This window comes from Trichosurus vulpecula, chromosome 9 (assembly GCF_011100635.1).
Source record: "Trichosurus vulpecula isolate mTriVul1 chromosome 9, mTriVul1.pri, whole genome shotgun sequence".
NCBI lineage: Eukaryota > Metazoa > Chordata > Mammalia > Diprotodontia > Phalangeridae > Trichosurus > Trichosurus vulpecula.
The window spans coordinates 191,615,866-191,642,538 of record NC_050581.1 but is presented as its reverse complement, the minus strand read 5'-3'; the positions used below and the strand labels follow the sequence as shown (position 1 = coordinate 191,642,538).

Here is a 26,673-nt window from a genome sequence, read left to right as displayed (position 1 = left end):
CCCTACCATCATCACACTCACCATGGCCACCATCATCTTCATCACCACCAACACAAGTGTTCCCACTATCATTGTCACCATTACCAACAGCACCCTGAACCCTGTCACCATCACCATTATCATCACCACTTCTACCATGAATGATCACCTCTTCACTGTTACTCTTGTCACCATCATCATCGTAATCCCCACCATCATTGACACTAAGCCTGTGACCATCATCTCCATCATCACTCTTGCCACCTCCACCATGGCCATTGTCTCCATTGTAGCTATCTTCATGACTACCATCAATGCCATCTCCATGATCCCTGTTGCCATCATCACCACCACCGTGATGCTGACTCATCTCATCTTCATCACAGCCATCACTACAGTCACCATTGCTACTAGCACCACCAGAACCATATTCCTCACTCCCTCACCATCAAAGCTAATATCAACATCCTCCCCCTCCTCCTCCTCCTTGTGATCACTGCCATCACAGACTCCCTCTCACCATTATCAAAGCCATTTCTAGTATCACTTCCAATGGCACCATAATCACCACCTTGACTGCTCCAATGACCATCATTACTTTACTACCATCACTGTCACATCGCCATCATTGTTGTAGCCAACGATTCTTTGTGTATGAATTGTTATACAAAGAAAACTGCATACACAGCACCCTCCACATTCTAGTCACTGCTCCAACAGGGAGCACACAAAATGTCACAGACTTGGAGCTAGACCTCACACAGATCTAGGATTTATGCAAGGGATAAAAGCAAGAAGGAGCATGGAATCAAGGTATAAAGAGAGCTGACACAATGGCTTCTCACAGGAGTGTATGAGATATAAAGAGAGGAAAAGCTTTGGGTCACCTACTTGGTGAGCAGCTAGGTGGTGCAGTGAATAGAGTGCCAGGTCTGGAGTCAGGAAGACTCATTTTAGTGAGTTCAAATCCAGCCTCAGACACCTACTAGCTGGGTGATCCTGGGCAAATCACTTAACCCTAATTGCCTCAGTTTCCTCATCTGTAAAATGAGCTGCAGAAGGAATTGGCAAACCACTCTAGTATCTTTCCCAAGAGAACCCCAAATAGGGTCACAAAGAGTCATAAGTGACTAAAATGACTCAGCAACAACATCTCCTTGGCATACATGACAGAGATTCTAGTAAAAGCCCCTGCCCAAAAATGTCTCCTCCACCACCTAGCATAGTGTCTGCAGTTCTACATTAAAGCTGCATGCATTCAATATTGCCCTTGATGGTGATGACAAGCTGTATTTAGTCCCCTCTTCCTATGGAGAGGATGACAGAGGCAGGGGGTTGGGTGGGACATCAGTGGCAGTGAGCAGGTTCACTGGAAGCAAAGGGCACGGTCCAAATGAAGATCCAAACAGATAAACAGAAAGCCAGACCTGGGGCCGAGCCAGGAGCTCACAAAACCTTAGATGGATCAAGGGATGGGCAGGAAGTTGGGAATTGAGTCTGAGAACAAAAACTCCAAAGTGATATCCAAGTGGATAAACAGAGCATTGAGCCAACATCAAAGCTGGGAGCTCCCAAAGGCAGAGAATCCAAGTGACTCAGCTAGAAGTCATTACCCTAGCCCAGGCTTGGAAGGTCCAAAGGCAGGGGCAGCGTGCACCAAGCATGGCAAGAGGACCAAAGATCACAGGGCATTAGTGTCACATCATCCATATAGCAGAAAAAGTGCTGACCTGATGACCAGGGTTCAAATCCTGCCTGTCCTGTGGGCTGGCTGTGTGATCCTGGGCAAGTTTCTTATCCTTGATAAGCTTCAGTTTCCTCCTCTGTAAATTGACAGGGTTGGACTAGATGCTCTCTGAGATCCCTTCCAGCTCTGAATCCATAGTTCTGAGGACGTGACTTAGCACTATGTAAGGATAGTCCTTCTCCAACCCCATTACAGAAACTGTGAATATTGAAGGGGAAAAGTAAGCCCAGAGGGTGCTTCCTGAACCAGGAAGTCAGCCCTGGACCCCTTTCCAAATTGGCCTATGTTTCTTTGTTGGATGAATTCAGACCCCTGACACTGAAGGAAAGAGAATGGGCTTGGAACAGTGCTTATCTGGCCAGAGCAGCCCAGATGTGACATCTGAATGCTTTAGGATGGCTTTTCCCATCAGGCTCCTTGCCCTTGCTTGAAGACCCCCAGTGAGGAGGAGCCCATGATCTGCCACTGCAATCCCTTACACTGGGAGATGTGTTTTTCCTTCTAAAACTCAGGCTTCTAAAAGCCTGGATTTGCCCCTTTGGAGCTTCCATCCTTTGCTTTTGGCTCTCACTTCTAGAGCTAAGCAGAGAAAGGCTTAGTTCTTACTCTTCCATATGCTCTTCAGAAGGTTGCAATCAACTGTGCTTACGGGACCTGTTCTCCAGACCTTTCACCATCCTGGCTGCCCTCGTCTGGACAGCCTCATCCTTATCTTTGTCTTCCTTAAACGTGGGTCCCAGAACTGAACCCCAGGCTCCCAATACGGTCTATCCAGGGCAGAATACAACAGGACGATTGCAGAGGCTTAGAAGCCTTTCTTGATGTGACCTTGGGTGCTGTATCACACTATTGACTCAGTATGAACTTGTGATATACTAAAAACCCCAGCTGTTTTTCAAGACGGGTTATTTTAATCCACACCTCTACCATCTTGTATTAGATTTTTTTTCTAATCCAAGTGTAAGACTTTACCTTTAGCCCTATTAAATTTACCTTAGATACAGCCCACTTTGCTAGACTGCCAAGATATGTTTCTGAATCCTAAATCCCTCCCAACTTTGTGTCGTCTGCAAATGTGATAAGAATGTCACATATGCCTTTACCTGAGTCATTGATAAATATGGGAAACATGCCAGGGCCAAACACAGATCCCTGGGGCTCAGCTAGAAACTTCCTTCCAAGTTAGTATCAAACCATTTATGACTCCTCTGATTTTGGCTCTTTCTCCAGTTCCAATTCCACCTAAAAGTGCTATCATGGAATCTACTTCCTGGCCACCAGAAAAACTGGAGAGACTTAGTCAAGCATTTTGCCAATAACTAGGTAAACCGTGTATGGGGCATTTTCCAGATTTAACATTTGGTCTGGTGTGACTTCTTCTTGATGAAATGAGGCTGGTCCTTGATAATCACTGCTTCCCTTTCTAAATATTCACCAACCACCTCTTTAATATGTTCCAGAATTTTGGCCACTCTTCAAGTCCTAGTTAGAGAGCAAGAAGGGACCTTAGAAGCCATTTAATCTAAGCCCTTCATTTGGAGAAGCTGGGGGGGGGGGGCGGTGCGGGCGGAGTGCAGAGAGAGAGTGAGTTAGAGAGTTAGGTGTTGTCCTGGAAGGGACCCTAGAGGTAGTCTATTCAAGTCCAGTTCTCTTGTTTTATGAATGTTTTACTCTCCGATGCACAGAGATGAGATGGTTTATCTCAGATCATACAGCTAGTAACAGCCCCAGAGTCCAAAGCGGAGTCTGCTGACCCCAGGTGCAGGGTTCTATCCATAACACCACACTGCCTCTCCATGGCCCAGGACTCCATGTTCACTCAGAATTCTACCGGTACAGTTTTTAATGTAGGAAATCAAGATTTATCCCATTTTAAGATGGCAGGGGAATCAGAAGGGCTGACCTCAAGGCCAAGGAGAAGGATGGTGGTCCTCCATGGAAATAGGGGTACCTGGAGGTAGGCAGATATAGAGAGGCAGGCTCAACATATCAATGAATGCCGCATAGCGTGGCGTGGGGGTCTTTGGAGCCCCTCCCTGCCAATGCCACTGGTTCAGTCCACTCAGAGAGGAAGGTCAGTGCTCAGGAGGAGGCTGAGAAGGAGCCATGTTGGGACAGCATGAGGGTCCCAGGCCTCATTGTCTCTGCCTGCCGACTATGATGCTTGTCAAGGAGGTGAGTGTTGGTGGGGAGCGGTTGGCAGAGCCTGCCCCTCATGCTTTGTCCCCGCTGACTGCCAAGGTAAAACCCACTTTCCTCCTCAGTAATTGCCCAATCTGCTGTAATCAGTTTTGTTCCCAAACAACTCAATTTGTGTTCCAGGGAAATTATCTTAAAAGCACATGGCAGATTTCAGCTCCTCATCTGTGTCATGAAAGAAAGGAATGCAGAGGCAATGGCAGAGGGGGTGGGAACCCAACAGGCTGCATCCCTTCTGGGTCTTGAGTCTTTCTTGTTTCCTCTCCAGCTACCATATTGTTCTGCCTCTGCCTCCTTGCCCAGGCCACAGGGGGAGGGAGTCCCATCTGTCACTGAGGCCCCCTCTAAAGCACCTACAGAGACAGCATGCTCCCCACCCGGTCACTAGCCCCCATCAGGTCCCCTTACACACCCAGCACTCCCTCCTAGGGGGATCTGGGACTGAGGTAGGGTCAATGAGCCGGCCCAGGCCTCATCCCAGCTGGATCCTCATATACACTGCAGATGCTTCTCTCTGTATCACTTCCCCTGAAAGAATGTGAGCACCTGAAGTTTGGAGTGTTTGTTTTTGTCATTGTGTCCTCAGCACCATAGTAGGCACACAGTAGGCACTTGAAAATGCTGATCATTGGAGAAGAGGAATGTCTTTGGTTTCGTCTTTTTATCTCCAGTGCCTAGCGCAGTGTTCAACACATAGTAGGGACTTGTAAACGCTTGATTGATTAATTGTTTAAGATTTTTTGGTTTTGTCTTTGTATTGCCATTGCCTAGGAGAGTACCTGGCATGTAGTAGGTGCTTATTAAGTGCTTGGTTCATTAATGAATAGATGAGTAGCTGGGGTTTAGGACAAGGGTTTAGGCAGAAACCCTTGCTGGGGCTGGAACATATGCCCCCAGCTGGTACAGGGACAAGGCATGAAAACCAGGTCAGGAATAGCACTTGCCCCTAGTCTGATACAGAGACCAAGACTAGGAATGAAGGGCAGGGCTTGGAAAGGAGCTGGGCAGCAATTGCTGTCCATGCCTCCTTTGGTGTGAAGACTCCTTAGTCAGCCCAGTACAGAACAGAGTTCACTGAAGTTCTATTCAGTACTAAATTGGGATCACACTCACTAAAGGGGCTGGAGTTAGTTATAATTATCATAGCAATCTGCTGGCTATGGGACTCCAAGGGACTCCAAGAAGCCATAGTATTAATCATATAATCATCATGTTAGTGTGAACAGCCTGACAGTACTGTGTGAGTGTGAACAGTCAGCATCAGTTAGTGTGAACAGCTGGCAGCATGTTAGTGTGAACAGCCATCATCTGTTAGTGTGAACAGCCTGACAGTATCGTGTTAGTGTGAACGGTCAGCATCAGTTAGTGTGAACAGCCAGCAGCATGTTAGTGTGAACAGCCAGCATCAGTTAGTGTGAGCAGCCAATCAGCATCATGTTAGTGTGAGCAACCACCCAGCATCATGTTAGTGTGAACCACCAGCCAGCATCATGTTAACATCTCAGCCTGGTGAGCCACACTGAGGGGCCCTTGAGGATGTTGGTAAGACTCTGCTAATGCCTCCGTAAAGTTCAGGTCTAAAACATTTCTCTGGCTCCCCAGGCTAATAATGTGGTCAAAAGCCTTTTTCTATTTGCAAAGCCAGGGCTTAGCACAGTGCTTTGCATACAGTAAATGCTTAATAAATGCTTCATTCATTCAAAAAAAGTAAATGTGACTTGCTTGGCAAGACCTGTTTTTGATGAGGCTGTGCAGGTTCCTAGGGACAGGATAGCGTCTCTGGGCCTTAGTTTCCTCATCTTTAAAATGGGGAGCCTTGGCCTCCAGGATTGCTCGGGTCCCCTAGATTTCTCCTCTAGTCCTCATCTTGTGATCAGTGTCTTCACGTATTTGAAGGGCTGCTATGGGGAGGAGGCACCAGAGGGCAGAGACAGGAGCCAGAGGCACAGATCCACTGTCTATGGAAGCCATGGGCCGCCATAGTTATCATCCCTGGTCCCTGGCCTGGCCCACCCCTGGGACCCATGAAGAGTCCAGAGGGCAGAGCAGGGGAGGAGCTGATCCTCTAAACCATAGGGACGTGGGGGGAAGGCAAGCCAGAGAGGAGACACCTGCTTCATTAAGCTGAAAGGAAGATGACAAGAAATGCATCATAGAGAGGACCATGAGGGCGGGGGCAGGGTATGCTGGTGAGGTTGGAGGGAGGAGGTGACCTGAGATGCCTGTCTAACAGAGACCTCCTGCTCCAAGACCCAGATGAATGCCTGCGTGGGTTGGGAAGCCCAGGTGTGGACCTGGGTGTCTGCCTCTTTCAGTGGGTAGAGACAGCAAAGGAGAGCCCCAAAGCCCACACTGGCTCAGAGGACCAGAGCTGGGAAGGAACAGAGGCAGAGGAAGCAGCCGACTGTCAGCTCGGCTCATGCCCAAGGCGGGAGCTTGACACGCTCAGCTGTGGCATGTGACACAGGGAAGCATCGCCAAGATCTGATGCCCAGCAAAGGGCTGGCATCCCTGCAGCCCCTCATGGCTTGCGCATGCATACAAGGGAGGGAGGGCACAGGCAGGCTGGTGACTGCAGCTTCGGAGGGGGTCATGCCCGAATGTTCATACATGTCCATGTGCTAGTGCGTGGTCCCTGGCAGGGCTGGTTTGAGGGTAGGGCTGCACAATGGGCAGTGCTGGCTTTCTTGCTGAATCTGATCAAGGCTTGGAGGATGTAGGAGGGAGGCCCGGTTATGACTAAGGCAAGGTGGAAGGGCTTGGAATTTAGAGGTGCTGACAGCACCTGTGCACCTTCCCTCAGTGGAAACAACCAAACTTGGCACAACTAGCAAGATTTTAGCCCTTTTTCAGGCTTGACCCATGGTTTCATCATGGCAGTGAACTCTTTATAAGTGCAGGTTGGTATCTGCTTAGAGAATGCCTGGGATGGCTCAGCCAGTGTCTGCCAGAGGCAGTGTGACATGATGGATGGGGGCTGGCCCTGGATCCAAAGGGACCTGGGTTTGAATTCTGCTTCTGACACTTGCTATCAGAATGACTCTAGACAAGTCCCATAACTCAGCCTATTACTCATCTGTAAAATGAGGGGATTGGTCTCCAAGGTTCCTTCTAGCTCCATCTATGATCCTATGAACTGCTAGTTATGGTTCTGGGGGGAGAGCGAGTGAGCTGCCTCAGTCCTGGGACAGAGAGTCCTTGCCAAGATTCTCCCAAGTCAGTCAGACGGGACAGCCAGCATGGAGGGCCGTGGGGACAAGGCAGGATGTTTTCCATTGGTGATCTATCGCCAGCCATCAGGAGTCTTCCCAAAGTAAAGAAGGGACTGCCACGGCTGAGACGAGTGAACGCCTACAAAATGCTTAAGTGGATCAAATCCATTGAGCTGAATCCATGAGCTGGAAGGGCAGAGAAAGGGACCAAACAACAAACAGGACCTTTCCCCTTCCCTCCCCACCCCCACCAGTATTTGGCACAGTGCGTGGCACACAGCAGGTGCTTAACAAATGTTGATTGATCAGTTGATGATGGCAAAATATGGCTTCTTGCAAACAGAGAAGCCCGGTAAGCTCTCCCCATCTCTGCCATCCCACTCCTGGCACCCCTCTGGCCAGAGTCAAGGCTTTCCTTCAGACAGTCCCCTCCCCTCCTTCTCAGAATCTCCCCCCATCTGCACTAGGAGAAGCATCAGGCTCTGATGAAGCCCCGGCCACTCTAAGGAGAATGTCCCTTGAGGTTGGCCGGGCAGGCCAGGCTTGGCCAATAACAGGTCCCAGCAATTAGTGGGAAGGGATATCCTCCATAGACACAAGCCAAGATGAAGGAGCTGTGCCCAGGGAGAGTCGACATGATTCTGTGAACAGGGAAAAGCAGGAGAAAATTCTGTACTGGCAGGTGTGAGAGCCTGCCCCTCGCTCTTCCCTGCCTTCAGCACATCCTGCCAAGAGCAGCGTCTGGGGTCCAGCTGCCCCTACAGAAGCATCCGGTAGATGGGATGCTCTGAGAGCTTCTCAGGGGACGCTTGGAGTCCAGGGCACTTTTCTACCTGCCTCATCGCCAAACAGCTGTCTTCAAGTACCTGAAAGGCAGGCATGTGGGAGAGAACTTCTAGGTTTTCTGCTTGACCCCAGAGGGCAGAATGAGGACCAGTGGGTGGAAGTTACAGAGCCAGACTTTGACTCCACAGAAAACATCCTAACAATGAGATCTAGCCAATAGAATGGACAGCCTTGGGAGGTAGTGAGTTCCCCATCACTAGAGGGCTTCAAGCAAAGACCGAATGGCCACTTATCTCAGATGTTGTAGAGAGGATTCCTAACGCGGTGGTTGTCTTCTTGCCACTGTGGACTATAAGCTCCATGATGACAGGGACCGTGTCTCACACAACCTTGCGTCTCCCCGCTGCTGTAGCCAAGCTTTGTCTGTAGGTGTTTGTTAAATGCTAAATGAACTTATGGACAAACAGGAGCATGTCAACCACTTACCACCTCCCTTCCCATGGTGCCGAGCACACAGTGCCCGCTAATCCATGTGAATTGGGAGCATGGGGCTGGGTTGGGATGCAGCTCCACCACATCCTAGCTATGAGATCTTGGTCAAATCTTCTAACGTCTCCGAGCTTCAGTTCCCTTCTCTGTAAAATGTGGGTGATGATAGCTGCTCTGCCTGCTTCGAAGGGTTATTGTGAATTTCCCCTGTTACGTAGCCAGGAAGTGCTAGGGGAATGTCTGGGGCCATTACTGTTGCTGATAAAAGCTGCTAACATGACCCAACAGGTCAACTCTCTAGGGCCAGAGCAAAGAATGCTCTGGAGGCTCCTGACAAACAGAGAAGAGAGGAAATGGCAATTAATCCACCAAAAGAAAGTGGGGGCCGGGGAGGAGATCTCCAAATACCTTAGAAGGTCCTTCATTTTCATCCTGCTTTAATCTGGTACCTCATTTACTATAGCCTTTCTGAGGAGTATCAGACTGTTGATGTGGAAGCTGCTTGTTAAGAAGCAGTTTGATTCATTGAATAACCTGAACTAGAATTCAAGTAGAAGCTGCTTCAGCCTAGGTCCCCTTTGCCCTGGGTGACTGACATCTGGCAGGGGACAGCTAGGATTGATGAGTCTTGATGCATCTCAGTTCTGCCCACATGCTCTCCCACCCCCCAGTTTGCTCTCTGGTCACAGAGGATGCCTGCTTCATGGTCTCATCCCCATCCCATCAGGCCCCTCTCTGGGAATGGGGTCCAGCTAGCATGGGTTGGTGCTGACCGCATGCCCTCTCGTTCTGTCTCTGCCCAGGTCTCGCTAATAAGCCTCGTGGCAAATACACTAGGCTTTGCAGAAATGGGTCCCATCAAGTCGCTGCGGACGCTACGTGCGCTGAGGCCCCTGAGAGCCCTGTCACGATTCGAAGGCATGAGGGTAAGAGGTACTGAGTGGGTCCCAGGACCCCACGCATTGACGTGATGTAAGTGCCCATGACAGACTGTCTTCCCTGGGCCTGTGGAAGGGAAGCCCTGACAAGGAGGGGCCCTTATTCGCTGCTGTGGCTAAGTGTGCGATGCCACGCTTGACCCCTGCCACGTTCCACTGAGACGTGACCTTGTGAGCAAAAATTAACCCCTGACAGAAACACCGGGGTCCCAAGACAAAAACGGCAAGGGCAGGGACGGAGAAGCCTCTCTGTCCCAGGGAGTTTGGATCACCCGGCCTCAGCTTCTTCAACTGCAGAATGAGGAGCCGGCATTCAATGACCTTTAAGGACCCTTCCAGGTCTCAGGCTTGGCAGTTGTAAAGCTTAAAAATAAAACAAGTTTTTCACAAGATAAATAGCAAAAGCTAAACAAAAAGCCAGGGACAAAAACTGGATGCCACATAAACCTAAGGATCTTTGTTGCAAATATGTAAAGATTGTCTCCATTTCCTCATCTGTAAAATGGGGATAATTTTGCATGTGCCATTCACCTCACAGGCTTCATAGCATCACAGATCCCCCTAGATGAGCAATAACCAAAAAGGAAAGCCATTATAACAAATATCTATAGTTCCTGGGGATTTCTTGGACTGGATCTTTCAAGGTCACCGGTTGAGGAAACTCCTGCCAGTATAGACTTGTACTGATTCTTCAGCTTGAAAATTTAGAGAGGTGCCCAGGACCCCTGGCCAGTCTGTGTCAAAGGGCCTTGAACCTAAGTCTTCCTGGCACCAAGGCCAGATCCCTCACCTGGACAGCACCTCCTCTCTGTTAGTGTGATTATCACCTGTCAAAGCAGAAGATTAGCATGGAAGACTTCTGAAGTTTCATTCTACAAGAGGTCCTGCTTTGGCCTCCTAGAAGCTTGGCAATGGCCTGGGTTAGGGTGGATCAGGAAGGAGAAGACTCTATGATGTTCCATGCCTGTCTGAGCAGGAGAGCTTGTAGTGTACAGAGGGACCCCAGAGGGCCACTCTAAGGATGCTTTTGAAGGCTCCAGGTTGCCACATGGCCTCATAGCACAAGCCCCTAGCTACATCTGTAGGTGCCCAGCAAAGCCATCATGGGATCTTAGGATCCTGGCTTTAGAGCTAGAAGGGGCCTGAGAACCAACCAGTCCCACTCCTGCCTTTTATAGGCATTCAGTGACTTACCCAAGGTCACCTAGATCTAGGGCTACAATGGACATCAGAGGCCATGGCAACACCCTCCTTTTACAGATAAGCCCATGAAGGCTGAGAGGGGTTAAGCGACTGGTCTAGATCACACAGGTAACACATAGTGGCAGAGCTGGGATTTGAACTCAGATCCTCTGATTCTGAAGCCACGGCACCATGCTAACCTTTGGGTCCCCAGCTTCCTCCAGGCTCCCCTCTAGACAGTGAAGAGGACAATAGTAAGAGCTAACATTTATGAAGCGCTCTACGCTTTGCAAAGCATTTAGCGTATATCGTCTCCCTTTGGGGGAAAACAAGGCTGATGAGGAGTCCGCCGCCTCATCGAGCTTGGGGTAAGTCGTGACGCTGAACAAGCGGGCGTGGAGACGGCGATGGAGCAGAGTGAGGCTCTGTCCCTTGGTTCCTCTGTGTGCCCCTTACAAAGAGTCACTCCAGCTCCAAGCCCAGCAGGCAGCCTGCCTCAGGACCCCAGCCTCAAACAAATACCCCCAGCTAGTTCGGCTGCCTTCCTGGAGCTGAATCCCCGCATCAGAGCCGCCTGGCACAGCGCCGAGCAAACAGTAAGCGCTGACTGAATGCTCTTCATTCGTCCATTCTCCTTCAGACTCTTTGAGGACTCCTGCGCAAATGCAGGTCTGGAGATTCTGATTGAAACACGTCTACGCTAGAGTCTGGAACGTTTATCTCCCCTTGGACGACTGAGGCAGGATTCCTTCCCCCCAAACTGATAAGCGGTACATTGGGATGAATTTAATAAGATTAAGTTTAATAGGAGTAAGCGAAAGACAACCGGCATAGCGGACGCCTGACTTGGAGTCGAGAGGATCTGAGTTCATAGTGATCTATGACCCATTCCGGCCGTGTGACCCTGGACAAGTCACTTCTCAGGGCCCCGAGCAACTCTCTTAGAGAATGGGTTGCCTAGAAGCTGCGGATCCGCGTCGGCGAAGTGAGTTTCGTTATAGGGAGTTTCGTTATAGGGAGTCCTCCATACTGACTCAATCTTAGATCCAGACGAAAGGAAAAAGCAAAATTTTTTCATGAGTTAAAAAGTCAACTTCATGAGAATAAGATGGGAAACGGGGCTAGACAACAATTTGCCCGAAAAAGATCCGGAGCGCTTAGTGGACCCCAAGCTCAACATAAGTCCATAGCGTAATACGTCGGACAGAGAATCTAGCGTCCCCTTGGGCCGGATGAAGAGACACATGGCTTCTAGGGAAGCGCGCCCTCTGTCCTCCGCCCAGGTCTGACCGCGGTCAACGCGCTGTATTTAGCTCCGGACTACACAGTTTAAGAACTTAGATCTAAGTTTCCAGAGAATGCGAACCAGAAGGGTGAAGGACTTCAAGCGGAAAGCATATGGATAGTGTGAAGGGACTGAGGGTGAGGCAGAGAAGACCCAGGAGCCGCGGAACGGACCGTCACACCGCCGAAGAGCCGGACTCGATCCGTTCGGTGTCCGAGAGCTGGCGGGAGCGGTAGATCGAAGTTATCGAGAGGAAGATTTAGGCTGAATGCCAGGGGTCAGTTCCTAACCGCTCGAGCTGCCCCGCCCCGCAGCGGGATGGGCTGCCTCGGGAGGCGGGAGACTTCCCCTCGCTGGAGATCTCTCAGCGGACAGCGGATGTACGCTTGTTGGGCATTTTGTAGAGGAAATCTTTTCAGGTACTGTATATATGAGATTAGATGCCCCTCGCATCTAATGAGATCTCTTGCGTCTCTCAACTGTGATTTTGTAATTCCTCTAGAGCGTGTATGAGGCAGGGATATTTCTCCCCTAGAATTTAGAGAGCATACCTTTCCCCCAGAGTTTCATAAGATAACTCTTCCCTGCACATTGGGTGGGACGTCTCTCCCTTAGAGCTTTGATGGGACACTTCCCCAGAGTTTGGGTGGGACATTTTCCCCTTATAATTTTTTTCATTTTCATTTTTTGGAGGGGGGAAGGCAGGACGATTGGGGTTAAGTGACTTGCCCAAGGTCCCTCAGCTAGTAAGCGTGTCAAGTGTCTGAGGCCGGATTTGAACTCAGGTCCCCCTGACTCCAGGGCTGGTGCTGTACTCACTGTGCCACCTAGTTGCCCCCTCCCCTTAGAATTTGAGGGGAACTTGTGCTTCCTACTCATTTTTCCACCTCCCTACCCCTGGTAGGGAATCAAAATCCTACAAGAAAAAAGGAGGCTTGGGGCAGCAAGGTGGCACAGTGGATAGAGCAATTGGCCCTGGAGTCAGGAGGACCCAAGTTCAAATCTGGCCGCAGATACCTCTAACTGACCCTAAGCAAGTCACTCAACCCCAGTTGCCTCAAGAAAAGAAAAAGGAAAAGTGAGGCTTCCATCCCATATTGTTCCCATTGGGTCATTTTATGGGTTTTCTCCCAGCTAGTACATGGGCATAAGATCCCTGATGTTCTCAGGGAAATCACTTCCGGAGGATGTTTCAAGTAACCAGGGCTTGTGTTTGCACCTACTCAAGGTTGTAGTCAATGCCCTGGTTGGTGCCATCCCTTCCATCATGAATGTCCTGCTCGTCTGCCTCATCTTCTGGCTCATCTTCAGCATCATGGGGGTGAACCTTTTTGCTGGGAAGTTTGGAAGGTGTATCAACCAAACAGAGGGAGACTTGCCCTTGAACTACACCTTTGTGAACAACAAAAGTGAGTGTGAGCTGCACAACAGTACTGGAGAATTGTACTGGATCAAAGTGAAAGTCAACTTTGACAACGTTGGAGCCGGTTACTTGGCCCTACTGCAAGTGGTAAGTCTCACAGATGAAGGGTTTCCCTCTCCTAGACCGATGCAGGGTCTCTACATTTAAATCGGCTCTGCCAGTCACATAGTGGGATTCCTGTGCCAGCGAGGTAGGGCAGGCTGGAGAGGGGTCAAGGATTACTCCAACAATAAGGGGGTCTAGGACATGCCAGGATCAACACAAGGAGGGCTCAGGTTCCTTGGGGAGTGTTTCAGCACCTTGGATAGTTCCCAGGTTTTGATTTCCCTGCCAGTGGAAAATTCTAGGACTGTCTGAAGACTGATTGAAAGAGGTATCCAAGTCAACTGCTGGAACAGGAGCCATCAGTCAGTGAATGACTAGTTTCATTTCCTGTCTCCACCAAATAGAATGTGTTTTGGCGCTGTAAGTGCAGTCCAAAGAGCAGATACTGATTCACATCTAGAAAGAACAGTGAGTGCGCTGGGGAAGCTGTTGACTCTTCACTATTGTGAAGGATAGCCATTTGTTAGTTTAAATGAGGCCCCCCTGTCCTGATTCCGGGTGTCAGCCTAAGAAAAAGTTGTGTCCCTTCTGTGAAATGTTTGAAATCCAAACTTAGAAAACCAAAGTACATGTTCACTTCCCTGAGAGCACCAATTGCCTTCGTGAAGAAAGAACACATCTCCTTTAAGATGAATGAGTGGCTAACCTTGAAAACTAATCATAAAGTAAACCAGAACACGTATACTTGCTCGCTGTTTTTCTCATTATTGGTCTGGCTTCATAAGTTCTGAAATATCTAGCTCTGCAAAATCTAATTCAATCCAGTGAGCATTTCTTTAGCTCCTACTGTATATGAAGCACTGTGCCAGGCACTGGGAATATGACAAGATGCTCTCAAGCTGCTTACAATGTACTGAGGGAATACAATATGTAAACAGATAAATAAATACAAAGCACATGCAAAGTTAAAGTAATTTCAAGAGGTATTGCTGGCACCTAGCACAATGCCTGGCACACAGTAGGTACTTAATAAATGCTTTTTGATTGATGATATATAGACAGGACCTAAACGGTGCCTTGAGAGAAACTAGGAACTCTATGAAGTAGAGGTGAGAAGGGGATGCATTCCAGACATATGGCATAGCGTGTGCAAAGAAAGACATAGGGGGTGAAGACGAGATGTTGGTGCACAGCAAGTCAACCCCATTGGAAATTTAGAGAGGTGCTCAGGCCCACCCAGGCTGTGCTGAGTATCAGGTAGACAAAGAAAAGGCAAAAGCAAAGCATGGCCCCTGCCCTCAAGGAGCTTAGTCTCAGAGAAGATTTATCCAGGCCTCCTGAGCCCTTCTCCGGAGCCCATTCTATGACAACAGACTGTCTTTCTTGGCAGCTTTTGCCCTGCCCACTGGGCCAGCATCTCTCTCTTCCAAAAGTGGCTTTCTAGGTTCCTCAAATCAAGGGGCCAGATACAAATCTAAACACCTTCCTTAATTGTGTATTTTCCTTCCAGGCAACATTTAAAGGTTGGATGGACATCATGTATGCTGCCGTGGACTCCAGAGGGGTAAGTCAGTCAAGTGAAACCCTCCTGGGTCCTATCTGTCTTTTGGGGGCAGGGGCTGTGGTCCAGGAATGACAGAGGCCCCCAGAATCAGACTCAGGTAATTTAAGAGGAGGCACCAGCAGCTATGAGACTCAGGAGATGCTTCATTTGGGAAATTACATGGTTTGAGCTTTGAAGGAAGCAGAAGTGAGGAGGAAATACATTCCAGCCTGAACAAAGCTTTGGAGGTGGGAGGTGGGATGTTGAACATCATGCGACCCAGGTCCCCCCCAGCTCCCTCCTCATATACCTCTGCAGCTTGGCCTTCTGAATGTCTGACACTAAAGGAGGATGCTCTCACTCTCTGCCCTCACACCTCGACCCCCCAAGTGCCCCCTCAACTTCCCAGCCATCAGGGTCAGATGCCAGGGTCCTCGTGATTCTGCTCTGTGATCAGCCATTCTTTGCCTTTGCTTTCTCTCTCTCTTTCACAGTGTGAAGAACAGCCTCAGTGGGAGTACAACCTATACATGTACCTCTACTTTGTGATTTTCATCATCTTTGGATCTTTCTTCACCCTGAACCTCTTTATCGGTGTTATCATTGACAATTTCAACCAACAAAAGAAAAAGATACGTAGAGAGTGGGTTCTGCATGGCTGGGCATGAGGGTGCTGGGGCAGCTCTGGGGGCCAGAGCCAGGGCAGGGTGGGGGGCAGGTCTCCTCCCAATACACAGCCTTTGTTTCTCACTCATATTTGCTCTCACTCACTGAGAAGGAAATTCCCCTGCCTTGGGTTACTTCACTACTCTGGGCCTCAGTTTCCTCATCTGTAAAATGAGAAAGTTGAACCCAATGGTCTTTAAGGTCCCTTCTGTCTCTATCTATAATGCCGCAACTACTGATATGAACAATCAATCAATATCAACAAGCATTTATTAAGTGTTTACTGTATACTGTGATACGTACTAAAGATACCAAGAAAAGGACAAAACAGAGCCTACCCTTGAGGACCTTACCTTCTCTAAGGAAATAAAGCTGAGCTTTTCCTAAACATAGAACCAGCTTTAAAATAGCTGGCTGATGAATATGCTTCAGACGACCTGTCCTGAACAGAGAAAATTGTCATCACTACAAGATAGCCTGAAGCCCCAAGGAGGAATCTTTGAGGCCAGGGACAAAAACAGGACCCTCAGAGCCCACAGAAACTGCATTATGGAACTACAGTGAAGTCTGAGCCCAATGGGAAGCAGGGCCTCACACACCCCCAGAGAGAGGATTCTGGAAGTGATACTAACCTGAGTCTCCCTTGGGCCTACAGCCTGGGCATACTTGTCTAGAGCATTGAGACCAGTTTAGAAATGTGGCCTTAGCAAAGGTCCACCTGTGTGTGCCTAATTTTGTACCCCTTCCTTTCCCTTTAACCTGTATACAACTGTATAAGCTTCTAGAGGGCAGGGACTGTTTTGCCTCTTTTCGTATCCCAAGCATTTAGCATGGTGCCTGGCACATAGTAGGTGCCTAATAAATGTTGATTGAGTGAGTGAGTGATTGAACTATATAGTCACAGTTCCCCGGTCCATTGAGAGCAATAGTTTACAAGGAAAACCAAGTGAAAACAGGCAAAATGGGGAGAAGGGCCTGGTTCTGACCATCTCAGTTGACTTCAGTTCTTAGAATAATTCTAGAATGCATTATTAAAAGGGTGGCTTGTGAGAGTTTAAAAAGAGAAGCAGTAATCAGTCCCTAAAAGTATGGGCTCACCAAGGACAGATCATGTCAGAATGATTTCCAGTTTTTGACAGAGTTATTAGGCATAAGAAGCCAAGGCAAGAATCAGTTAACAGGTGCTTACTCTGTGCAAAAAGACAGCAAGCCCCACCCTCAAGGAGCTTATATTCTAATGGGGTAAGACGACACCCAAAAGGGAGCTGAAAAGTACAGGTAGGGAGTGGAGGGGAGGAAGTGCACCTGAATTTCAGCCAAGATTTGGCTGGTGTGTTTCGTGCTAGCCTGATCAAGGTGAAGAGAGATGGGATCAAAGGCAAGAGAATTGGATGGTTTTGGAATTGCTTGAATAACTGTCCCCAAATAGCGGTGGTGAAGAGATAAATTTCAAGTATTTATGAGATCCCGGGAGAGCTTCAAGTACTTCAGGCCACCTGAAAGCATTTCATTTGTTGTCCAGATCCAAGAGTTACAGAGAGGCAGATTTAGACATTTAGTGCTGGAAAGGACCCCTAGACAGCATCGAGTCCAGTCTCTTCATTTTACAGATGGGAAAAACTGAAGCTTACAGAGATTCAGTAACTCCTCCAGGGTCACACAGCTTCTAAGTATCTGAGGCAGGATTAGAATCCAGTTCCACCTGACTCCCAAGTCCAATGCTCTACCCACTATGCCATATCAAAAGAAAACTTCCTAAGAATTAGAGCTGTCCAAAATAGGGATGGGGAACACTGATAGGTTATGAGTTCTCAGTCAGTGGAAGTGTGTGAGCTGAGTCTGGATGATCTCTTATAAGGCAAGTTCCTGCTCAGTTATGGAATGAATTCTGATTAAATCTCTGAGTAGGAAGGGGCCCCCGGACAACCAATCCAGCCCCTGACTGAACAAGACCCCTTCTACAGGACACTTGACAAGTGGCCATCCGGTATCCTCGACCAAAGCCCCATCCAACCCCAGGGTTCTCTGAGTCCTCGATGCCTTGGACAGTCAGCACGTCCCCCTTCCTGAGCCTTCTCTTCCTGGCCAATCCTCTCAGCCAATCTTCCAGTGGCCTAGTCTCTATTTTCCTCACAATTCTGGATGCATTCTGCATGCAGGGCTCACCAGCCTCCCTCCCCGCCAGGTGGTCCCCAAAGTGAACACAGCAAATCCAGAGGGTTTTGGCCTGGGGCTGAGGACAGAGAGAGGGCCCATGATGCAGGAAGGGGCAGGGGAGGCTCAGGTTAAGTGAGGAAGAGGGACTTCCGCAGCTCACACATGTTGCTGCTTTTCCCTGAAAGACCTAGACAATAGAGGCGACCACTAGTGATAGCATGATGCCGTCCAGAGCTTTATGGGTGACTCCTCATCACTTGACACCTCTGGGAGCCAGGAAGGGCAGAGTTTCTTGTCCTTGTTTTACACATGAGGAAGTAAAAGCCCAGAAAAGTGAAAACACTTGCCTGAGACCAGAGCCTGGACTGGAGCCCAAGGGCACTTTCAAATTATCAGCATAACTTCCTTGACCCTCCTTCCTGGGCTTTCAGAGCAAGGTACGTGGGGACATCACTTTGGAACAGGCTCTACCACTTATACCTCTAAGCTCAAGCAAGTCATTTAACCTCTATGGGCCTCAGTTTCTTGGTCTGTGAAAAGAAGGGGCTGGGCCAGATGACCTCCATGATCCTTTCCAGCTCCAGTCTACAGTCTCCAGTCCCAACTGTTGGTGTGGCCTGGCACACCCTCCGTGGTGGTCTGAGCCAAGGATTAATCGCCTCCTCCAATGTACCTGGGCTCCATCTTGATCCTGGCTGCAGTAATATGTTCTGGTACTCCTTGCTATCTGGCAAGAGTGACCCCAAGCTGCCAGGACAGGGCAAGGGCCCCACAACTCTTTGTTCAGAACACAAAAATAACAGGAGTGTTTTGTTCTCTGCACTTAGGGGGGCAAGACATCTTCATGACAGAGGAACAGAAGAAGTATTACAATGCAATGAAAAAGCTCGGGTCCAAGAAGCCTCAGAAACCAATCCCACGGCCCCTGGTAAGACTCAGAGAGATTCAAAGCAAAGTGGGCATCATCTTTGCCCTGGAGAGCTCTGGCCTTTGGTGTCACTCCTGCTGAGTCTGCCATTTCTCTGCCCTCCTGCTCCTGAGCCCTCAAAATAGACAGGTGGATGATGACTGATTAGATGAATGATTGGATGGATGGATGGATGGAAGGATGGATAGACAGATGGATGGATGGATGGATGGATGGATGGATGGATGGATGGATGGATGATGGATGGATGGATAGACGGATGGATGGATGGATAGAGGGATGGATGGATGGATGGATGGATGGATGGATGGATGGATGGATGGACGGATGGGTGGATGATGCATTTATTAAGTGTATACTATATGCAAAGCACTGGGATAAGCTCTGAGGATACAAAGGAAGGCAAAAACACAGCCCCGCCCTCAAAGGCTTACATTCTAATGGGGAGGTAACAGGCAAATGACTGTTATGTACATGATATCTACAATATGAATGGGAGGTAATCTCAGAAGGAAGGCCCTCTCAGTAGGGAGAATTGAAAAAGGTCTGAATTTAAGCTGAATCTCAAAATTTTTAGAGGGCAGGGAATTTTTTTCCTTGTATGCCAAGGGTGTAGCAGAGTGCCTAGCACATAATAGTTGCTTAATAATTGCTTGTACATGAAAAGTGGCGTGGGCTGCCTTGGGAGGTCAAGGATTCCCCCTTAGAAGAGATCTCCAAGCAAAGACTAAATAACCAACTACTGGTCAGGTTTGCTGCAGGGGATTCTTAGTTAGATAAGAGCTGGACAACATGGCCTCTGAGGTCTCTTCCAATGCCAAGGTTCTATGAAGTGTTCCCTGAGTCCCCTGTCCTCAGCTGTGCTGTCAGAAAAATAGTTGGAGGAGATGGTACAGTCTTTTCTTACCCTCTCAAAAGATCTTTCAACATCTGGGTTGAAAGAAATTAGACACATGGATGCATGAAGCAACTCGGGAATAAAATTAATCAATCAACAAGCATTTACTAAGCACCTACTGTGTGCTAGGCACTGTGCTGGGGAGTGGGGCTACAGATACAGTGAATAAAGCAAACCTTCCCTTGGGAAGAAGGGTCATACAGTAAATAAGCATGTTAGCTAGATTTAAAAAAGAGGCTGGGTGGGACCCACAGACTCTAAATTTGAGAGGTGGAATGGACCTCAATAACCCTTCTTCCAATCCATAGCACTAGGCAGAGGTCTCTCTGCCCCAGTGCCATGCCCACATTGTCATCTAAGGAGGAAGCTGACGGAAGGCTCTATTCCCCCTGACTAACACAACTACCTTACTCTCCAACCTCACCAAGCACGTCCTGATGGCAGATGTAGCCCCCTATGGTTATCCTACGTTCTCCATTTCTGCCATCCCAGAAGGCAAACTCAACAATCATTGTGCTTTAATGTTAATCTTACCTTAGAGAGTCATGGGAAACCATGGGAAGAGTGCTGACCTGAGGGTCAGAGAACCCAGTTTCAAATCCTGTTCCACCATTTCTAGCTGTGTGACCCAGAGAGTCACTTACCTCTTCCCGTCAGCCTCAGTTTTCTCATCTGTAAAATATGGAGGTTGGATGGAGATGGGCTCAGAGGTCTCTTACAGCTCTAAGGCTACGTAGCCATGTGATTCCCAAAGTCAGAGTCCACCTGCATCTTTCTCCCTCTCTCCTAAGCCTGTGGCTCTGTGTGCCTGCAGCCTTGTTAAGGGACCAGAATGGGTTTCTCAGTGGTGACTGTCTGCCTCGGGCTCAGCAGCCACCCCTGGCCATCATGCTTGCTAACACACTTGTGGCCTCAATCCTTGTTACAGAACAAATACCAAGGCTTCATCTTCGACATCGTCACCAAGCAGGCCTTCGACGTCACCATCATGTTCCTCATCTGCCTGAACATGGTGACCATGATGGTAGAAACAGATGACCAGAGCCCGGAGAAAATCAGCATCCTGGCCAAGATCAACCTGCTGTTCGTGGGCATCTTCACGGGCGAGTGCCTCATCAAGGTCATCGCCCTGCGCCACTACTACTTTACCAACAGCTGGAACATCTTTGACTTTGTGGTCGTGATCCTCTCCATCGCTGGTATGTGGCTAGGCTCTCCTGGGCATGGCAGGTGGAGTGACAGACTGGGAGTTAGAAGGACCAGGGTTCGAGTTCTGCCCCAGACACTTCATAGACGTGGGATCCTGATGGTGCTCAGCCTCACTTGCTTTATTTGTAAAATAAAGACACTGGGCTCAATGGTTTCTAGAGTGCCTTCTGGCTCTAACTCCATGAACCTGTATGCTTGGGCAGATGGATTCAATACTAATTGAATTGATCGAATGGCTCAACAGATTACCCCAATCCAAAGTACGCTGTCTCTGAGAAGGGCTGTGAGGACTCTGCCTTTGTGGCAGAGAGTGGGGATCAGGAAGACCTTCACAGAAGGTCCTTGAAGGATGGTTCCCATTCCAAGCAGCAGAGGTGTAGAAGGGAGGGTATTCCAGGCAGAGTCAGAGCAGACCAAAGCATTTGGAGAAGGGTTAATCATCCAACTGAGCCGAAGCATGTTCAGAAGTTTAGACTTGCGAATGACCTTAAAAGTCATAGGATCCTAGAATTAAAAGAGACTTTCAAAACCACCTAGTCTATCCCCCTTCCCTTTATAGAGGAAGAATCTGTATCCCAGGAAGTTTGACTTGCCCTGGGTAACACAGGGAGTGAGATTTGAACTCAGATCCTCTGACTTCAAAGTCAATTCCATTGTGTCAAATGGCTTCCCTAGAGGCATCCAGAGCATGGAGCATTTCATTTCTCTGCCCACCCCTCCAAAACCCTCCTGTTCTAATCCTAAAAGGCAACTTGTCCTCTTCTCATAAGACAAAACGATGAGGCAAGAGCTGAGAAGTGAGAAGTTTCAAAGTGCCAAGGCCCAATACACCAGATAGAAAGAGACAAGCTGGCTAGGGGCTCCTGGGAGAGGCACGCTTTAACCCATTAGTACCCAGAATCACAAGGTTGGAAAGGACCTCAGGGACCACTGAGTCAAACAAGCATTCCCACTACAGCCTACCTGACAAACTGTCAGAAACAATGCTGGACAGGAGCACAGGATCTGCAGGCACGGGTCACTGGAGAGGAAGCTATGATGGGGGATGCACCCAGGCCCTGCTCTGGTGGGCAGTCATATTTGGGTAGGAAGCTGAAGACACCAGCTTAGAAAGAATGAATTAACGGAGATAAAGGTTTATTTTCACAGGGCAGTTTACTGTGTTATGATGCAGAGAGGGCTATAATTTTGGACACCCGGATTCTAGGTCCTACTGTGCCCTTGCTCTATGACACATCATCTTAGTCCTCTGATCCTCAGGACCCCATTACTAAAAAGGTGGCAGTGATCCTAAACTCCACCATCTAGGGATGTCAGGAAGAGTGAGTGAGACGGGGATTGTGGAAGTTTGGAAAGGATGCAGCTCTGGGCAGATGTGAGCAGAGGTGCTGGGGAGGCATCCTGTCTAGGGACAAATAGCCAGTAACTTCCTCTCCCTTGTTTTGTTTTGCTCAGGAACTGTACTCTCAGACATCATCCAGAAGTACTTTTTTTCACCGACACTCTTCAGAGTCATCCGCCTGGCCCGGATTGGCCGCATCCTCCGGTTGATCCGAGGGGCCAAGGGGATTCGCACACTGCTCTTTGCCCTCATGATGTCCCTCCCTGCCCTCTTCAACATCGGCCTGCTGCTCTTCCTGGTCATGTTCATCTACTCCATCTTCGGCATGGCCAACTTTGCCTATGTGAAGTGGGAGGCTGGGATCGATGACATGTTCAATTTCCAGACGTTTGCCAACAGCATGCTCTGCCTCTTCCAGATCACCACGTCCGCTGGCTGGGACGGGCTCCTCAGCCCCATCCTCAACACCGGGCCCCCGTACTGTGACCCTAACCTGCCGAACATCAACAACTCCCGGGGAAACTGTGGGAGCCCAGCCGTGGGCATCCTCTTCTTTGTCACCTACATCATCATCTCCTTCCTCATCGTGGTTAATATGTACATAGCCATCATCCTCGAGAACTTTAGCGTGGCCACTGAGGAGAGCACGGAACCACTAAGTGAGGATGATTTCGACATGTTCTATGAGATCTGGGAGAAGTTCGACCCAGAGGCCACTCAGTTCATCGAGTACTCGGCCCTGTCGGACTTTGCAGATGCCTTGTCTGACCCTCTGCGCATTGCCAAGCCCAACCAGATCAGCCTCATCAACATGGACCTGCCCATGGTCAGTGGGGACCGCATTCACTGCATGGACATCCTCTTTGCCTTCACCAAGCGGGTCCTGGGAGAGTCTGGGGAGATGGATGCCCTGAAGATCCAGATGGAGGAGAAGTTCATGGCAGCCAACCCCTCCAAGATCTCCTATGAGCCCATCACCACCACACTCCGGCGCAAGCACGAAGAGGTGTCCGCCATGGTCATCCAGCGGGCATTCCGAAGACACCTGCTGCAAAGGTCCGTGAAACATGCCTCCTTCCTCTACCGTCAGCAGACCAGCGATGGGACACTTTCTGGGGACGATGCCCCTGAGCAGGAGGGCCTCATTGCCTACATGATGAATGAGAACTTCTCCCGGCGTTTGGGCCCATCAGACTCTGTCTCCTCCACGTCCCTCCCACCATCCTATGATAGCGTCACCAGAGCCACAAGTGACAACATCCAGGCTCGAATGTCCGAGTACAGCCAGACGGATGACTTTGTGGACTATCCCACGTCCCCAGACAGAGATCGGGAGTCCATCGTGTGAGGCCCTCCTCCCCACATCCCTACCTCCCTGCCCACACAGCTGGGAAAAAGTAAACACAATCCTCTCCTGCCATGACAATCAATCAAGGCACCTTCTTCCTGAGTGTTTGTGACAAAATCAGCTTCCACAGATTTCCTTCTTTTGGCTCCCAGGGATAAACGATGCCCTTTGACTCCGCCCCCTCGAATCCGCTCCCTGGTGATAGAGCTGCGTAAGCACAGGGCGTACTATGGTCGGCCCGTGGGCGGACGGCGCCCCAGGGTGGGAAGGCAGTCTCAGTGCCTGCAGGCCATCGCCCCGACCGAAGTCAGGCTAACGAAGCGGCCACCCTCACCTTGGGTTTTGAGAAACGTCTCAACTCTAGCTGCTGTAGCACAATGGGGATTCCCTTCCTACATATGTATGGGCTTTCATAAATTTGTTATATTTGATATTTTTTTACTTCAACAAATAATGGTCCCCTCCCCCACCTCTACCCCTCCCTGGAAGTGATGCTAACTCAAGCCGCCCCTTCCAGTCTCCGAGCTCAAGTGACTTCTTCCTTCTGAGTTGCCAGACCAAGATGGAAAACTGCAAAGGACAGCTCTGCTCAATGCGCGGGGCTCTCCCCAAGGAGACAGAGACTCTGGGGATTTCTGGCTCCTCAGGCTTCGTGGCACCACGTGGTCACTGGCTCGGCTGACAACAAGACAGACGTGTGGACGGGGCAGCAGCCACATCGCGCCCCAGTCTGCCAGGCCCTCAGCAAAGCCGGGTTCTCCTTCCCCCCACTAAGGGAGTCAAGTTCAAAGTCGCAGGGCAAGTGAGTGGCCCAGCTGGGAGGAGAGGCCCGGGCCCTGTTTTTTTCTCTGCAGCTGAATTTCTGCTTGATGAGCAGCAAGCTACTCCCTCCGGCTGGGCCTCCGTCTCCTTAGCTAAAGAATGAAGGAGCTGGACAATTTCCCTTCAGAGCTCTCTCATGACTTTCCTCCTGGCCAGAAGCAGAAGAGGACCCCTATTCCTTTATCATCAAAAGTACAAAGAAATCCCTCTGAAAGAGGGACCTGGAGGGTCTCACCTTGTCCTTCCAGAAGTAAGCTCCTCTCTCACATAAGAGTATTAAAAACAAATACAACCAAAACACAATGACAGTCACAGGCACTTTGGAGGACCCCATCTGCCTCTTCCTGGAGGCCGGCAGGCCATGTGGCATTAGGGAAGGCAAGAAGCATTGACTGAGATGCACAGTTGTGGCTTGGCGGGTGAGGAAGGTGGCTCCAACTCACACCAGACCAGAATTGGCTTGGCTTGTTTGTTGTGTCAAAACAGCCTTGGAGTCTGGCCAACAAGCACCAGTCTTTGTTAAGGAGATGGTCTGTTTAACCTTGGACTCTTGTTTTAGGGGAGAGTGGGAGCCTCCAACGGTCAAAGCCAAGGGTGGGGAGTCAGGCACTGCCTGAGGCTACTGCCCAGAGCCATTGACTGACGAGGGCTGGCTTTGTGTGTAAGGGTGTGGGGGTGGTACAGGATTCCTGTTGGCTTCAGCTCAGAGATGGAAATTCTGGGTGCTGACATCAGAGCCCCACATCTCTTCCTGAAAAATAAAGCCTCTGACCCCAAGAGAACATACACAGCCACAATGGATTTCAGAGTGGTTGGGTGGAAGAGACAAAGGAAGGACACATTTGGCCGTGTCTGAGGTCTCCCTTTGACCCTATGGAAAGCAAGCCTCCTCTTTTCCCACCTGTTCAAGCTTCCGCCTTGGGGTTCAGGAGGTCTGCCCAGAGAATGGGTGCATTATGAGGAAAAGTAGCCATTTGCTCTCCATTGGGGGAAATGGAGGTAGCAGGAACACATCTACCCCAGGCCACAGCTGCTTTTGGGTCATAGCCCGAGTTCCTGAGTGAGGCAGGCAGAATCCACGTTGGGGCTGACAGCAAGAGGCCCATGGATGAAGGATTTTTCAGGGAAAAACAATATCTTTTTATAATCCTTGAGACCCAAACACCTCCTGACCATGCAGATGTAAAACCCCACACATCTGCATACCCCACTTGTGTTTCTAAACACACACACACACACACACACACACACATATAGAGATAAGTGACCTAGATCAGTAACACACCTAGGTGGCTTTTACACATCATCTTTACACAGCCAGGGGAGACTTGGCCCAGTGCCCCTTGATCTGGGCCTGTGTCTAGCAGCCAAATTAGTGTGTGAAGTTGGGCAAGTCACTTTAATCTCTCTGTGCCTCAGTTGGACCCACATGAAAAATGGGTTTAATGATACCTACCTCTCACAGGTGTTGACAGAGCGAATGTCTGCAAAGCTTTGGGTGAGCTCAAATGAATGGCACTACAGGAGTGTAAAGTATTATTTCTCCTCACTTTCTCAAGATGTTTCCATGGCACCCCCCCATCTCCTCTGTACCCTGCACCCTTCTCCACCCCATTCCCGAGTCCTCCCATCCCTCCCCTTCCCATGAGTTCCAATCTCCTTCTGAATCTAGAGCAAAGCTAGATTTCACCAAGTAATGGCTCCCACGATGTTTCTGAGTGGAAACCTTATTTTTATATCAGCGAATTTGACTCTTCCAGACTTCCCTGATGTGAGAGCCATTGTTTTGTACCCTTGGGGGATGTGGATTGTCCACGTCAGCCCCTGTGGCTTCATCTGTGCCTGTGAGGATGGACTCCTCGGTGGGCACACTGACTATGACCTAGCGCCCTTAGGATGGTTTCTCAGCCTGAACGGACAGGGAGTGGCCCAGCCCCAGAAGGCTGGGGATGCAGCGTGCTTCTGTCCACAGTCTGGGACAAACAGAACCAGACTACTTAGCTTATCATACTACTCCTGGCATTTTCATTTCAGAATTGCACAGTGAATGGGGAGTGGGGGGAAGAAGGGGGCGTGGGAGGGAGGGAGGGGCAGGAACTGAGTGCCAGATGATGTCTGAACTGAAAAAGCACTTGTCACTGAGCTTCATGTAAAAAGAAAGAGAATAAAGACCTATTTTTAAAACAAATCAATAAACAGCTGCCGTGATCCAACCTTGGGCTCTGTCCTTCCTCTGGGTCACTCTGAAGGGCCCCTCCCCCCATACCCTCTCCCCACTCTTCATAGGGTAGAGTATTGAACATGGAGGCACAAGTCCTGGGTTCTAGGGGTCCCAGCTCACTGCTCGATTCTGTGTGATGATGGGTAGGTCACTCAATCTCCCTGCTTCCTTCTCTGTGAAATGACGGGCTTACCCCAGACAGCCTCTGAGGACCCTTCTGATTCTAGAGCTATGATCTTATATGTTACCTTGGG

At 49.5% G+C, this 26,673-nt stretch overlaps 1 protein-coding gene across 2 annotated transcripts in view; it reads left to right on the top strand.

Annotated features, from left to right (window-relative positions):
- Nucleotides 1-26,252, top strand: part of SCN5A (sodium voltage-gated channel alpha subunit 5) — a 185,371-nt gene extending 159,119 nt beyond the window's left edge. For both annotated transcript variants that reach the window (XM_036737927.1, XM_036737926.1), the window contains exons 21-27: nt 9,216-9,338; nt 13,046-13,327; nt 14,796-14,849; nt 15,323-15,460; nt 18,475-18,579; nt 20,406-20,676; nt 22,142-26,252. In XM_036737927.1, coding sequence (XP_036593822.1) covers nt 9,216-9,338; nt 13,046-13,327; nt 14,796-14,849; nt 15,323-15,460; nt 18,475-18,579; nt 20,406-20,676; nt 22,142-23,376 — 2,208 coding nt within the window. In that variant the 3' untranslated portion in view covers nt 23,377-26,252. The remainder of the gene's footprint in view (nt 1-9,215; nt 9,339-13,045; nt 13,328-14,795; nt 14,850-15,322; nt 15,461-18,474; nt 18,580-20,405; nt 20,677-22,141) is intronic.
- Nucleotides 26,253-26,673: the final 421 nt, after the last annotated feature.